The sequence below is a fragment of the Ursus maritimus genome, unplaced genomic scaffold (genome assembly GCF_017311325.1).
Source record: "Ursus maritimus isolate PB19 unplaced genomic scaffold, ASM1731132v1 scaffold_23, whole genome shotgun sequence".
NCBI classification, from domain to species: Eukaryota; Metazoa; Chordata; class Mammalia; order Carnivora; family Ursidae; genus Ursus; species Ursus maritimus.
The window spans coordinates 18,105,420-18,119,782 of record NW_024424786.1 but is presented as its reverse complement, the minus strand read 5'-3'; the positions used below and the strand labels follow the sequence as shown (position 1 = coordinate 18,119,782).

Here is a 14,363-nt window from a genome sequence, read left to right as displayed (position 1 = left end):
GGACGCTGACGGGGCTGCCCGCGCGGCAGTGCGCGCCCGGACCCGCTCCGGGTGCCCCGCGCCTCCACGGAGCCGGGCTAGAGAAGGGAAAATCGGTAACAGTATGCGAAATATCTGGTACAAAGGATGCTTCTGTCACTCGCAAGAATTTGTTATGGGAACAATCCTGTCGCTCTGTAATTGCTCATTAGAGAACGTTTTGTTTCTCATTAAGGCGACATGAATAAGCGTCTAGTTGAAGGAGACAGCTGTAGAAATGTTCCACAAGAGACCTCTGGACACGATTCGGCACCAATTGCCAATTAGACATGTCAGTTTTAAGAGCAGAAAACAATATAGGACGGACACTGGGAAGATAGGGAGCAAAGCGCTCGCTCTGTGTTTCCCAGCGCGGCCGCCGGGCCGGCGGAGGCCTCCTGATGCGCTGCGCCCGGGCTCCCCGGGGCGACCCCGCTGGCCAGCTCCTCCGAGCCGGCCCCCGACCCCACGGCCTCCCGGGGCGCGGCGGGCACACCCGAGGAGGCGCTGCCTCGGCTCAGGCCGCAGGCCCAGGCCCACTGCCGCCTCCGATGACAGGGAGTGACAGGGCTGAGTGTAGACGACCACACCCTCACCTGACCTCTGAAACGGCGGGATTCCCACGTGCACACACTGGACACACCCAAGAGACACCCGAACTTGGCATTCCCCAGCGCCCGTCCCCCAACCCCCAGGAACCTGAGGTCCTGGTGACCCCTCCCCCGCCGAGTCTGGCCCCAGGGTCCGAGAACTCTTGGGGGGGGCGCGGGGCGCAGTGGCCGGGTCTGGGAGGGCTGAGCCCAGAGCCTGCAGCCCGTCGGTGCCAGGGCTCACGTTAGCGTGGGGCCTAGAGGACGTCCGCCGTCCTGCTTCCCAGAGCCGGGACAGAAGCCCAGGGCAGCAGTTTTGCCAGCCCCTCTGTTTCCACCAGAGGTGGCGCCCGATTAGGGCAGCTTTGGGTCCCGGGAAGCTCGAGGGCGGGAAGCGAGAGCCTCACGCAAGGACCCTGTGGTGATGGTTGCGGCGGGAGGTGGCGCTAATTCAGGAGCTTTTAACTTTTCGGCGCCGAATTGCAAGAGAATTCTGACTCACCAACTGCCAGTTCCCCCTCCGCCCCCGCACGAAACCCACTCGGCTGCGGCGACCGCGGGCCCGACCGCCGCCCCCGCTGCGGGGGGAGGACGCGTCTGGCCCCGGGCGGGGTCGCGGGCGTGGGGGCGCGGGGGGCGGGGGGCGGGCTGCGGCCGACGCGCCCTGGGAATCCTCAGACCTCTCGGGGCTAAGAAGGCCCCCTCCCTCCTTGGCCCCCTCTCCCGGCCCGGGAAGCCGTTTCGGGGTTTTAAAGAGTCCATTACTCCGAAAGCATAAGGCGAGGTTAGGTCTCAGAGGGAGACAAATATGGTTTCCATCTGATCAACGCCATGCGGCGGTGACTAAAATCGTGACGACGTGCGCTGACAACAACAAGAGACAACTCTATCCAGCCCCAGTTCTCCCGCGATTTGGTGGTTTTAGGGATCACGGAGACACTTTTTCTTACCTCCTGCCCCCCCCCCCACCCCCATAATACCCAGGCCCTCTATAGGATTTAGTCAGTCTCTTTTCAACAGATGCTACAATGTTTTGATCCGAGCTCCAGAGCTGAAAAGGTGCCGCAACCGGGTTGCTATCTTTTCTTGCTTGTTTTCCGCCTCACTGATTAAGACACTAAGAAACTAAGGAATGATTTTATTTCCCAGCGTCTTTTTTTTTTTTTTTTTCTCCTCTCCTTCTTCCAGGAAACAAATCCTATCCCCAGCGTCAGATGGTCCTGGGGCCGGGATAATGGGAGGCGCTTTCACTCGCCTTCTCACGGATTAGGCTGGAAGGTGGACGGCGCCCATTGGAGGCCCCTTCTTTGCGCGCTCCGAGGGGGCGCCTTTTAAAGAAGATATCTTAATTGTCTGCCACTTAGGTTTATCATATGGAGAATTCGAGATCCAACTTTTAGTTTTATTTTGTTAAAAGCTTTAAGAGTGGAAGGTAAATCCACTAAAGGAAAAAAAAGGGCGCCCAATCTAAGAGCGACCTCTCCTTCAGCGCCTGGCTGCGAACAGTCGCTACTTTGAGAGTAGCGAACAAACTTTCAGCGGGGCACGCCCGCTCGGTGGGGTCGTGGAGGGATCCTGCAGCCACGGGTTTCTCCTAACCGGCCTCTAATTCCGCCTCCCCACCCCCCCCAAAAGGGCTGTCTATCCCCATTGACTTCCCCTACCCCTTAAATGTCAGTTCTCAAGTGAGAGCCACGCCTGCGTTCGTGTGTGAGAGAGGCAGGGAGACAGAGGGAGACGGTGGGGGGGGGGGGAGCGTGCAAATCTCCAAGTTTTAAAATTAGGAAAATGTCAGAGAAGCAAAGGAGAGTAGAGAATGCTATCTGTGGGGGTCTTCTGAGGGAAACCTGGGCAGCTTTAATTGGTGAGATCAAATATGCCAGAAAAAGCACTGGGGTAGACATGAGTGACCCGGCAGGCACGGTGACCACCTGGGCGGGATAGGATTGCCTTCTCTGCAGCGCCCCAGTCCCTAAATGTCGGATGGTGGGAGATTTTTGTGTTTTCCAAAAGAAATAACCCACAAGCCTATTTTCTAGTTAACTGGCCAAAAAGGGCTGTTTCTAAAGTCTTCCCCATTCACTGAATCTGAAAATAAGGGGGGGGGTTCTTTCTTTTCACTTTGGAAAGTCACCTGGAAACTTGGGGCAGTAAATTAGTACAGACACTTGTGCCCACACACGAGTCCAGCGTCTCGCTCAGCTAAGTAGCCCTCTCCTGCCTCCCCCCCCCCAAGTACTGCAAGAGGACCCAAAGTAGAGCCGGTCTATTTAGTAACTGTCTCTCCCTTGTCTTCCTTTTCTCCTTTCTCTCCCTGTCTCCTTAGACCCTCTTGCCTCTTTTTTCCCTCAGCATTTTTTTCTGTCCTTCCTATACCTCTCTGGTCTCTGTCTCTTTGAAGCCTCCTTTCTTCCTCCATCTTTTTCTGCCCCCTTCCTCCTCCTCTCCATACTGCCCCCTCGGCCCCCATCCTCCCTCTCTGTTTCCCTCCTCCACCCCAGACCTGGTCTCCAACCTCCAGCCTTCCCCATCCGCCCCTCCCACACAAGCCCGCCTGGTCCCCATCCACTTTCTCTGCCTCCCCCTACCCCCTGCTCTGGCCCCCCATCCACCCTCCATCCCCCCAGCCAAGCGCCCTAAATAGCATTGAGGCGCCCGCTCTTCGGACAGTGATTAATGATAGCAGAGCAGAGGGGTTAACACACTTCACTGAAAAGTCTGTTGACTGGGCTTCTTGTAACACAATGTGGCCCGCTGCACGCCTCAAGAGAATCCTTTTGTTGTCCGAGCTCATTGTGGCCTCAAAATTCTGCCCACGAAAGTTTGCCAACGCTCCTGCCCCAGGAGTTTAATAGTTTCCCTTACTCGCGGGGCATTGTGCAGCGCTGAAAAGCAGCCCCTAGCTATTCAAGTGTTGGTGGTCATCTCAATAGATCTCCAAGGGCCCATATGGTGGCCAGTGCCGATGAATCCGCCTGTTTAAATGGGGGAGAAAGTTGGGGTTTTAAAACATTTCAAAGTTCCTGAAAAGATCCCACTAGATCCTGTCACAATTCCCTGAACGCTTTGAAGACGCTGCCTATTGTCTCCTGGTTATAAATGATATTCCTGGCCAAGTCGATTCCCACCAAGGCGTCCCTAGAGGCCCCTCCCCCCCCCCACGGGCCAAATTTGTAGGATGGTGGGGCAGCCCCTGTTGGTATCTCTTGGGAGCCTCTGGACCCAAGACCCAGGACCCAGTTTGCAGTGGCCCTGGAGGCCCAGTGAGGGCTGAGTCCTCCCTTCAGAAAGACTGCGGCCTCAGGAGCAAGAGGCAAGGCGAGATACAGCTAGCCCAAGTGTACATCTTGCCCTCCAAGCAGCAAGGGAAAACAATAAAACTTTCCCCTGTTTAATGATAGAAATTACATTAAAAGTGGTGGAAATGCCCTAATTAAAAATGTACCACTTAAATGCTATGCCAAGGATTCAGCTGCAGCATAGCATATTCAGCTAGTTAGTGAACTCGCTACTATTTCTTTTTTAAAATTACACGTTAAAAATTTAAAAGAAATCTTACTTTTCTCTGGTGCAACACATTACAAAGAATGGACAGTCCTTTTATCTAAATATAAAATTCCATTTTCAGCAATTATAGCCTGTTCTTGGTGATGATATAATTACAGCTGTGCTCGTAATAGGTGTCAAGGCAAAGCACACTCACACAATAGTTGAATAAAACTGCAGAACAATGCGAGCATTTCTAAATTCACAACCTTTAAAATGAAATTGACTGTGCAGAATTCAAATAAAAACTAGATAAATATTTTTTTAAAAAGATTACAAGCTTGGTTTGGTTTCTTAATAGCATTTTCTACAAACCTATCAACATCTAATTGATTAGATAGGAATTACTGATTATAGATCAGCTGAAATCTTGAACGTCACTCTTCTATTTTCCCAACAGAGCTATAGGTAAATAAATTCTGTAAGGAAAGGGAACTGAGCGAGGCATTTGGGACTCAAGGTTAGTTATCAGGGACCATTTCAATTGAAAGCCTCAGCGCTTGTTTCGTTATTCAAAGACACGCTACTCTGTAATGTCTATATGGTACAGGCTCTTCTTCACAGAAACAGGTAAAAAGAGAAAAACTTGATTAAAAAAAAGAAGAGAAAGAAAGATAACGTATGTCACTAATGTCTTTTATTAGGAGAAGGCTGACACTTAGTGACCTAGGGAATGTCTTGGTGAGACTGTCAGAATGTCCTGTTCTTGGAGTTTATGGCTATACCCAGGCTCCAAGTCATTCCAGATTTTGGAGGCTCCAAGTTATTCCAGATTTCTCTTACTGTCTTATTCTTTTTGTTCCAGATGGCTGCCAGCAACAGGAAGGAGGGGGAGAGAATACCAACTCCATCAGCTCCAACGGAGAAGATTCAGATGAGGCCCAAATGCGACTTCAGCTAAAGCGGAAACTGCAGAGAAACAGAACATCCTTTACCCAAGAGCAAATTGAGGCCCTGGAGAAAGGTGATGGAGGTTTTCAAAGTAGAGAAGCAGTAAATCAAACTAAATGCCACATCTTCAGTACAAAGAGCTAAATTTAGCCAGGGCCCTTTGCATAGAGGACTGAAAAGGTTTCCTTTTTCTTTCTGTATTCCCCCTCCTCCCCCGGGCATCTTCTCAGTGTGTGTGTGTTTTCTTTCTTCTTTTCATTTACCAGTAATTCAAAGACTCAGAGTCTGACTTCTCATAAAGAAAAAAATGACAATTTGGCTAACCCAGGCCACAGAAGTGTCCGTGAATGAGTGTTATTCTAAGGAAAATTTAAGTTGGTTCTGGTGGCATAGCTCTTCCAAGGACAGTCCATACCCGTAGTGGTAGCATTTTTAAGGGAAGTGGTCGGAGGTGACAGACGTGGGGAGGTAGGAACCAGCTTGATCCAGGGTTTGGTTGACACGTTTTGTGTAGTTCTGGCCCAACATGGAAAACTCAACTTACTCTTTCAGAGTTTGAGAGAACCCATTATCCAGATGTGTTTGCCCGAGAAAGACTAGCGGCCAAAATCGATCTACCTGAAGCAAGAATACAGGTACCCAGGGGCCACGTGGTTCCCCACTTTGTGACATCTACCATTTGCCCTTTGTGGAGACGAAGGTGCCTCTAAGGAACACCATGCATTTATATAAACAGTGAAAGGTTCAGTCTGTTAGATGATTTGCTGCCCCTGGGGGACAGGGCCTGGGGGTGGGGAGCAGTGGAGANTCTAATCGGAGGGCCAAATGGAGAAGAGAAGAAAAACTGAGGAACCAGAGAAGACAGGCCAGCAACACACCTAGTCACATCCCCATCAGCAGTAGTTTCAGCACCAGTGTCTACCAGCCGATCCCACAACCCACCACGCCTGGTAATTTGCATACTCATACTCCTGAATGCGTTCAACCTGTTTGCCCTGGCTCTGACTCTCAGCGTGACTGTCTGTGGTGTCCTTCTCCTGCAGTTTCCTCCTTCACGTCCGGCTCCATGTTGGGCCGGACAGACACAGCCCTCACAAACACATACAGCGCTCTGCCGCCCATGCCCAGCTTCACCATGGCGAATAACCTGCCTATGCAAGTAAGTGAGGCCGCCGGCGGCGTGCGTCAGCGCGCCTGCGAGAAGTGAGAGGGGGTCAGGGCCCGCGGACCTCACTGGCCACGCCTGCGCCCTGGGGAGCCTTTCTCGCTACGGTGATTGGCTTCACCAGTCAAATTTTAACAGTCAGTCCAGTCTTTTAGTGGGATTGAGGGATTGATGGCTTCATGCTCTGAAAGAAACCATAAAAACCAGGTTAATCTGCCTTTTGCCCAGAGAGAGCGTTAGCTCGATAACGTTGGGTGGGGATGGGTCGTGGTTGGGGTAGCAGAAAGGGGAAATAATGCTGGCACATTATTAGATAGTAAGGGGTTAGTATACATAAATTTAGGTTTATATAAGTGTGTTCATATTAATGAATACATAACCTGCGTACGCATTTTGGATATTATTTAGAGTATATGTGATGAACTACTGAGAAAGGAAAAAGGAATCAGAAATAAAATTTATATTTGCATAGGGGATACACTTTAATACAGAGCAACAGTGAGTTTTCTTTCTATATGTTACAATGAAAAAAAGAATAGAGGTATTTGCTAAAAAATTTAGCACATCGCTGCCGTGAGTTACATAATGTGTTTGTGGCACGCTGGCCGCCCGGGTGCGTTGATGTTCTTGACTTGGTAAAACAGCCTGCCTTTACTCTCGGTTCCACTGCGAATGGTTATCGCTTCCTCCGTGTGCAAGGCCCTGTACTAGGCTACGAGCCTTTGCTGCTGGAAGTTGCGCAAGGCAAGCGGGGTGTCCTATAACTTTGGAGCTACGGATTCTTGATGGGAAAAAAACTGGTCTTCTGGTGGGCCAGAAGTACTTGGAAGATGCTGGATGGTGTGAGATGGGCCAGCCTGAGCCCCTGCTGGAAACAGTGCTGGGGTTGCATAGATTGTTTACTCATTCCTGAATGTGTTTTGATGAATTTCAACGCCAAATAACAGCAAAGTAAATGTTTTCCAGTCTTGAGACTAAAATAGGAGCAGCTAGATAAGCACCTTCAGAGGAATTTATTCACATGTTGATTTTTATTGCATCTGGATATTGGTAGCCACAGTGCAATTAATGTATCTTAAGGGATTAACAGCCCGTTGGTTGGTATTACTACAACTGCTTTGGAATTTTCCAGAAGTCAGGTTGCCTAGAGGAAGTGATTTTGGGAATTAGAAACAAATGCAAGCTGAAATTCTGGCAGGGCCCTCAAGGCCTGCTTGCCTCTTTGAACCTGATGTTAGCAGTCATCCTCTGACTTTAGTAAGGCCGCTGAATGTCTAGTTTAGTTTTGCAAATTATAGCCACATCTAGATTTCTGCCAAGATAACAAAATTTGTATATGAGAAAATATTTAGAAGCAATTACATAGGTGCTACTATTCTGTTAAGGTTGTTTCCACCTATAGACTGGTGTGGGGCCAATTTATTTCAAACACCAACTTTTAAAAGTTATACAACTTATATAAAACAAAACATACATATGCTCATAAAGCATAAAGAAAATTAAAATTTATTAATAATTTACTCTCTGAATTTTGGAGCTGCGGGGGTTGCTTGTCTGTCTGCCCATCAATTCATCTTGTTGACCAAAATCTTCAACCGTTTTACAAGGGTAGGTGTCTTCCTCTGAACCTTCTCTAATGGGTCACCCTTCCTGAGAAGGTGAATCTTGAAATGTTAAACATTTCTGCAGTTTGCAGAACAGAGTAGCGCTATTACCTCCCTTATTCCTGGCATATGTTTCTATTAATGCATCCCAGTCTTGCTGCCCTGGCATAGCTCCATGGGAGCTCATGAGGGATTTTGTCTCAGCTCTGTGCATTTCTTATTCACTTAGCAGAAAGGTTTAACTCCTCAATACCGCCAGTCCAAACACTTAAGAGGGTAGCAACCCAATTTTATGGGTAAAACCCAATCTGGGTTTTTAGATCTCTGAGGAAGTCACAGCTAATTCTCAGGATGGGGCTAGATATTGACTGACACTTCTCACCATTTTAATGTTGAGATCATTACTGAGCTGCTCTTCAAAGAAATGTTAATCCCATGAGCCCAACCATGAGGCTCCCAGGGTCTCTGAAGGAGACTTTCTAGAGAACTCCTCCTACAGGTCTCTGCCCCAAACTTGAGATACAGGATTTGGGGTTCAATAGATTCCCAAATAGATTGGATTTGCAAGAGAGGGGGTGTGTTTTAATGGACGTCTTCATGCTATAGCTTCTCTGATGATGCTGGCAGAGGTCCAAGATGAACATGGACAAAACTGCTATTAATTTTGTGGATAGTGTCCACTGTCTAGGTAGACAGTGGTCTGAACGGATAGTACTTTCAGGCAGCTTTACTCTAGCTGTGGTCAATGGAAGGACTGGTTGGAGGCCCGATTGCCAAGCTGTCATATGGAATTCCAGTACTTTCCACGAGGGCATCTTACTGATCCGACTTGTTGGCACAGTTCCTGGGGAGGAGAGAGCCTGGGGATGCGGCCGTGGGATGTGCTTCTCGATAACCATTGGTTTGCCTTTCTCCTCTCAGCCCCCAGTCCCCAGCCAGACCTCCTCGTACTCCTGCATGCTGCCCACCAGCCCCTCGGTGAACGGGCGGAGTTACGACACCTACACCCCCCCACATATGCAGACACACATGAACAGTCAGCCGATGGGGACCTCGGGCACCACTTCCACAGGTGAGCCGCCGTTCCCTGCAGGCTACGCAGAGGTGGCCTTTACAGCTTCTTTCGCCAGGTGACCTCCCTTCCCTCAAAGTGAACCTCCAAAGAACCTCCTGGCCTTGTGCGCTGGTGTATTTTAACTCTTTGCTGCTTGCTTCTCTGGGGAAAACTGATCGGAAGGGGGAAATTCAGTCAAGCGAGTTAGTTACTTGATACCATGTAGACAAAAAGCGAAGTTGTTTTTCCTGAATTTGGTCACAGAAGTTGTATATGAAGACGAGGCCTGAGAATGGAAGTTTTCTGAGGAGAGGGTATTAGCCAGAGCTCAGGCGCGAGGGCCCGAGCGAGCAGCGCGGTGAGGGTTGTCAGAAGACTTCTCATCCTCCCAGCTCCTCCCTGCCTTTCATGGCAAATGAAGAAGTACCACATGGGCTTTCCAGAGATGGTCGTATTGCTAAAGTTCCAAACACACAAACAAATGGAGGGTTTTTTTTTCTTCTCTTTTGTGTGGGAGGCCTTGGGACTGAATAGATATGTGTAAACATGTTATCTGGTTTCTGAAGGTGCTGCTTCTGTTTGCGTATTTTTTAAACTACAGCTAGAACATTAGAGAGGATTAGAGATTTTTTTTTTTAACCTATAAATTCATACTCCATGCTTGTCTCTCGAAGGGAATTTCTACATGGCTATTTCTTTCATCCACTTCTAGGACTCATTTCCCCTGGTGTGTCAGTTCCAGTTCAAGTTCCTGGAAGTGAACCTGATATGTCTCAGTATTGGCCAAGATTACAGTAAAAAAAAAAAAAAAAGATATATTGTGTTAATTCAGTCAGTGACTATGTGGACACAACAGTTGGGCGTTCAGGAAGGAAAGAAAAATGGCTGTTAGAAGCACTTCAGTTCTGCAATTGTGTCCTGTATTGTACCACTGGGGAATGGACTTGAAACAAGGACCTTTGTATACAGAAGGCACGGTATCAGTTGGAACAAATCTTCATTTTGGTATCCAAACTTTTATTCATTTTGGTGTATTATTTGTAAATGGGCATTTGTATGTTATGAAAAAAAGAACAACGTAGACTGGATGGATGTTTGATCTGTGTTGGTCATGAAGTTGTTTAAAAAAAAAAAAAGGAAACCATGATCAACAAGCTTTGCCACGAATTTAAGAGTTTTATCAAGATATATCAAATACTTCTACCCATCTGTTCATAGTTTATGGACTGATGTTCCAAGTTTGTATCATTCCTTTGCATATAATTAAACCTGGAACAACATGCACTAGATTTATGTAAGAATATCTGTTGGTTTTCCAAAGGTTGTTAACAGATGAAGTTTATGTGCAAAAAAGGGTAAGATATAAATTCAAGGAAGAAAAAAGTTGATAGCTAAAAGGTAGAGTGTGTCTTCGATAAAATCCGATTTGTTTTATGTCAAAATGTAAGTATTTGTCTTCCCTAGAAATCCTCAGAATGATTTCTATAATAAAGTTAATTTCATTTATATTTGACAAGAATACTCTATAGATGTTTTATACACATTTTCATGCAATCATACGTTTCTTTTTTGGCCAGCAAAAATTAATTGTTCTTAGATATAGTTGTATTCCTGTTCACAGTCCAATCATTTTGTGCATCTAGAATTCATTCCTAATCAATTAAAAGTGCTTGCAAGAGTTTTAAACTTAAGTGTTTTGAAGTTGTTCACAACTACATATCAAAATTAACCATTGTTGATTGTAAAAACCATGCCAAAGCCTTTGTATTTCCTTTATTATACTATTTTCTTTTTAACCTTATAGTGTGGTGTTACAAATTTTGTTTCCATGTTAGATTATCATTCTAAACCAACGGTTCCTTTCGTACATACTTTTAATTCTTAAAGAAATAATTCTTATCATTTCATTAATTAGAAATGTGTTAGGAAAAAAATTTCACTTAAAGCTGTGTGTAGCTCTGTACCCACAATGTACATATAAAATGGTCACATTCCCCAGCTAGCTATTTAGTTCAAAAACTCCAAGTCTAGAAATAATTTAAAAATGCAACAAGCTATTAGCTAGGAATTGTCTTTGGAATTAGGGCTGGCATTTTCAATCTGCGCAGATTTCCATTGTCGGCCTATTTCAACAGTGATTTCACTGAAGTATATTCAAAAGTAGATTTCTTATACAAGACTCTCTGAAAGCTGTCGCCTTTCTCAAATAGGTCCTCTCCCTTTTCTCTCTCCCTTCCCTTTGCACAAGAGGCATCATTTCCCATTGAACCACTACAGCTGTTCCCATTTGAATCTCGCTTTCTGTGTGGTTGTGGATGGTTGGAGGGTGGAGGGGGAATGTTGCATGTCAAGGAATAATGAGCACAGACACATCAACAGACAACAACAAAGCGGACTGTGACTGGCCGATGGGAGCTAAAGGCCTTCAGTCATTGGCAGCTTAGGCCAAACATTCCCAAATCCATGAAGCAGGGCCTATTGTCGGTCAGTTGTTATTTGCAATGAAGCACAGATCTGATCATGTTTAAAGTGGCGGCACGCAGGGCAGGAGTGCTTGAGCCCCAGCGAAGGATGGAAAAAAAAATACGCCTTTGTTGGGTGAAAAAGGGCCCGTCAGAGACTTTTCTTTCTGTCTGTTCTGTGCAACATATAAGTCAATATAGATAAGTTTTCTTCTGCAAAGTTGTCGGAGGCTGGGGGTTCTGGCAGTCTGGATGAAATGCTTGCACAGGCAGAAAGCTCTGGGGACAAAGACACACTTCCACTGAATTGTACTCTGCTCTTTCGTTTTGTTTTGAATCCCCAAAGGCAAATGGTCAGAAATATAGAAATTAATTGGAGGCTTTAAGAGAGAGCCTTCCAGTTCAACATCTACTCCTTTCTGGTCAAGGGGTTACCTGGGAACGATAACAGAGCTAACACTCATCTCTGTGGCATGCTCTGCATCCGTCATTTTATCCCACCACAGTTGCTGCACATTGAGGGACACCTTCCTAGACTAAGCGCAGTTTTTGTATGAGTGCACGTAGGTGGGCTCAGTGTCAGCCTTCACTGCGCGCTTGCACGCTTCTGCAGGGGACTGTGCACACGTATGCCCGCGCAGACTCCTACCTCCCGACACTTTGCAGCCTCTATTCCCTGAGGGACGTGTGCCCAGGGAACTGTCAGAGAAGGGCTGTGTGGTGTGTGCCGCAGCTGCCGGCTGGCTCGCTTCTTCCCTGCAAGAAGGGACACTTTCCAACTGGCTCTGCTGTGGGCCAGGGTCGGGCAGCCAGGCCTGGCCCACGGCTCCGCGTGTAGAGAGCGCAGACTCTGGAGACCTGGGTGCGGCGCTTTGGGTGCCGGAGCTGGGGAGTGCTGTGGGAGCAGAGGGTCTGCGCACGCGCGCTCGGGCACGGGTCCGTGTCGTCGGAGGGTCAGCGCTGGCGGGCCGCAGGGGCACAGCCTGCCTTCGTCCGCAGCCGAGGCGGCTCAGCTGCAGAAGCTCCCGGGCCCGGCAGGACAGAGCGGCTGCCTTGCCTTCTGCCCTCACCCGGGGGACACGAGGCGTCCCTCCGAGTGGAGCTCCGGGCGCTCTCCCGGGGCCAGCATGGCAGGCGCTGTGTGGAAGCGGGGCCCGGGAGGGAGGTGGCCTCTTCCTCGTCGTTGAAATAATTTATTTTTATTTATTTACTGATAGGTATATTTATATATTTATCCGTGGGAACGCCGCAGGGACGATTCGATGCCGTCCTCCAGGATGGTGCCCATCTACCTACCTGTGCTGTCCTCAGTAGAAGCATCAGGCCCACAGCCCATGATTTCTCTCCAAACTTGCCTGACTTAGGGAGACTAGGTGAACAGAATTAGAGCTGAGTGTTTGAATAAGAAACATTCAAATTACTCTGAGTAAAAAAACTTGCTTTTTACTACAATGAGTTTCCAGAACCCCCCCAAAGCTGGGCCTCCTAATTCGTACCTGGTAATCAACTGGCTTCTTGATGTGGCTCGCACAATCATTTCTGTCTACCCCCCCAGTTGGAGCAGGGTTTCCTCAAATTCACTTAGTAAGATTGAGCTTTGTTTTGTTAATATTTGCCATCTTAGGATGGTGTCTATATTCTTCTGCTTATTTCTTTTTGCTCTGGGCCCTGTTAACAAGATTTAAAAAAATGCTTTTCTTCTCTCTCTAATGTTTGGCTCACCAAGGCCGAACACAAATGCTTCCCTTTTCTGTTTCTCAAGAAAAAATCCATCTGTAGCGTTGGTTTTGTTTTTTGCTTGGTCCTGAAATGATTTCACTGCTCAGTTTTAAAGTTCAAAGTGCACGTACTTCGGGTTACTATTAAAGTTTGATGGTGTTGATGGTGACTATCTTTGGAAAGCATTAACAGGATGTTTTAGAAATGACATTCATAATGGGCTCTAAACAAATGAATAGGGGTCCCCCCTTGCCTTTTGTATGTGTATGTGTGTGTCTGATTCTTTAAAAATAAAAGACAGGGAATTGATTGCATGCAGAGTGTTACTTCCTTTTGAAGTGGGTTTTTTTTTTTTTTTTTTTTTTTTTTGGTGGTTGTTTTGGTTTTATTTGTCTAGTTTTAGTATTTACAGATCCTGGAGGTAGAGATACAAAATAAATGGAAGAGGAGGAAAAAAAAAAGTGGAAATTGTCTGGTGGTTACTAGGAAGAAATTCAAAAGGTCTTGGAACGGCAGCACCTGAGAGCAGGGTGCGGTAGTCAAAATATTTACCTCATGTTAGAGAAAGGCAAATCTAGTGTAAGAAATGAATACTAGATAAGGTTATGAAGTTTTAGAAACATTTAAAAGATATGAGGACATTTCAAATACTATGTTTGGCACTGTTACTTAAATATTTATGTCTTTGAGACAAGTTGATGATTGAAAAAAAAATCTGTTAATGGAGTTCATAATGTATCAAGATGGTCTGTATACCCACTGTAGCATTATTGAAGACCAGTATTTTTGGGTAGTAAGTTATTAGGATATGGATAATTGATAATGTTTCCAGGAGAAAGGAAAACACATTTTTAGAGTGAGTTTTTATCAGAGGAAAACAAAAATATACATCCCTCCGTAGCTTATTTTCCCAAAGCCTGCCTAGTGATTCAGATCAGCAAAGCCCTTAGATCTGAGTTTTGGAAAAGCCCAGCTACGATTATTGTTCAACATGCACTTTTACTGAGTTTGTTAAGTTTCTTTTATACTTAAACTAAGGGTTCAAATATGCACATTCAATTTTTATAGTATTTATCTATTTGCAAAGCATATATTAACTAGTAATTGGGTGTTAATTTTATAGACATGATAGCCAGGGTAGTAAATCAATGACCTATTAAGTATTTTTGACAAGCGATTTACATATCTGATGACCTCACATTTCCTTTTCAGAGTCAAATGCTATATAATTGTTCCGTTGTGTGTTTGTATAAAATGAATCACAACATGGTAAGAAAAAGGTTAGAGTTATTAAAATAATAACCCAACTAAAAT

The 14,363-nt window shown here is 46.4% G+C and overlaps 1 protein-coding gene across 7 annotated transcripts in view; it reads left to right on the top strand.

Annotated features, from left to right (window-relative positions):
* The window catches only part of PAX6 (paired box 6), a 20,871-nt gene extending 11,004 nt beyond the window's left edge, over positions 1-9,867 (top strand). For all 7 annotated transcript variants that reach the window (XM_040638700.1, XM_008686851.2, XM_040638699.1 and 4 more), the window contains 6 exons: positions 4,960-5,118; positions 5,598-5,690; positions 5,852-5,995; positions 6,089-6,204; positions 8,736-8,886; positions 9,581-9,867. In XM_040638700.1, the coding sequence (XP_040494634.1) occupies positions 4,960-5,118; positions 5,598-5,690; positions 5,852-5,995; positions 6,089-6,204; positions 8,736-8,886; positions 9,581-9,666 (749 nt within the window). In that variant the 3' untranslated portion in view covers positions 9,667-9,867. The remainder of the gene's footprint in view (positions 1-4,959; positions 5,119-5,597; positions 5,691-5,851; positions 5,996-6,088; positions 6,205-8,735; positions 8,887-9,580) is intronic.
* Positions 9,868-14,363: the final 4,496 nt, after the last annotated feature.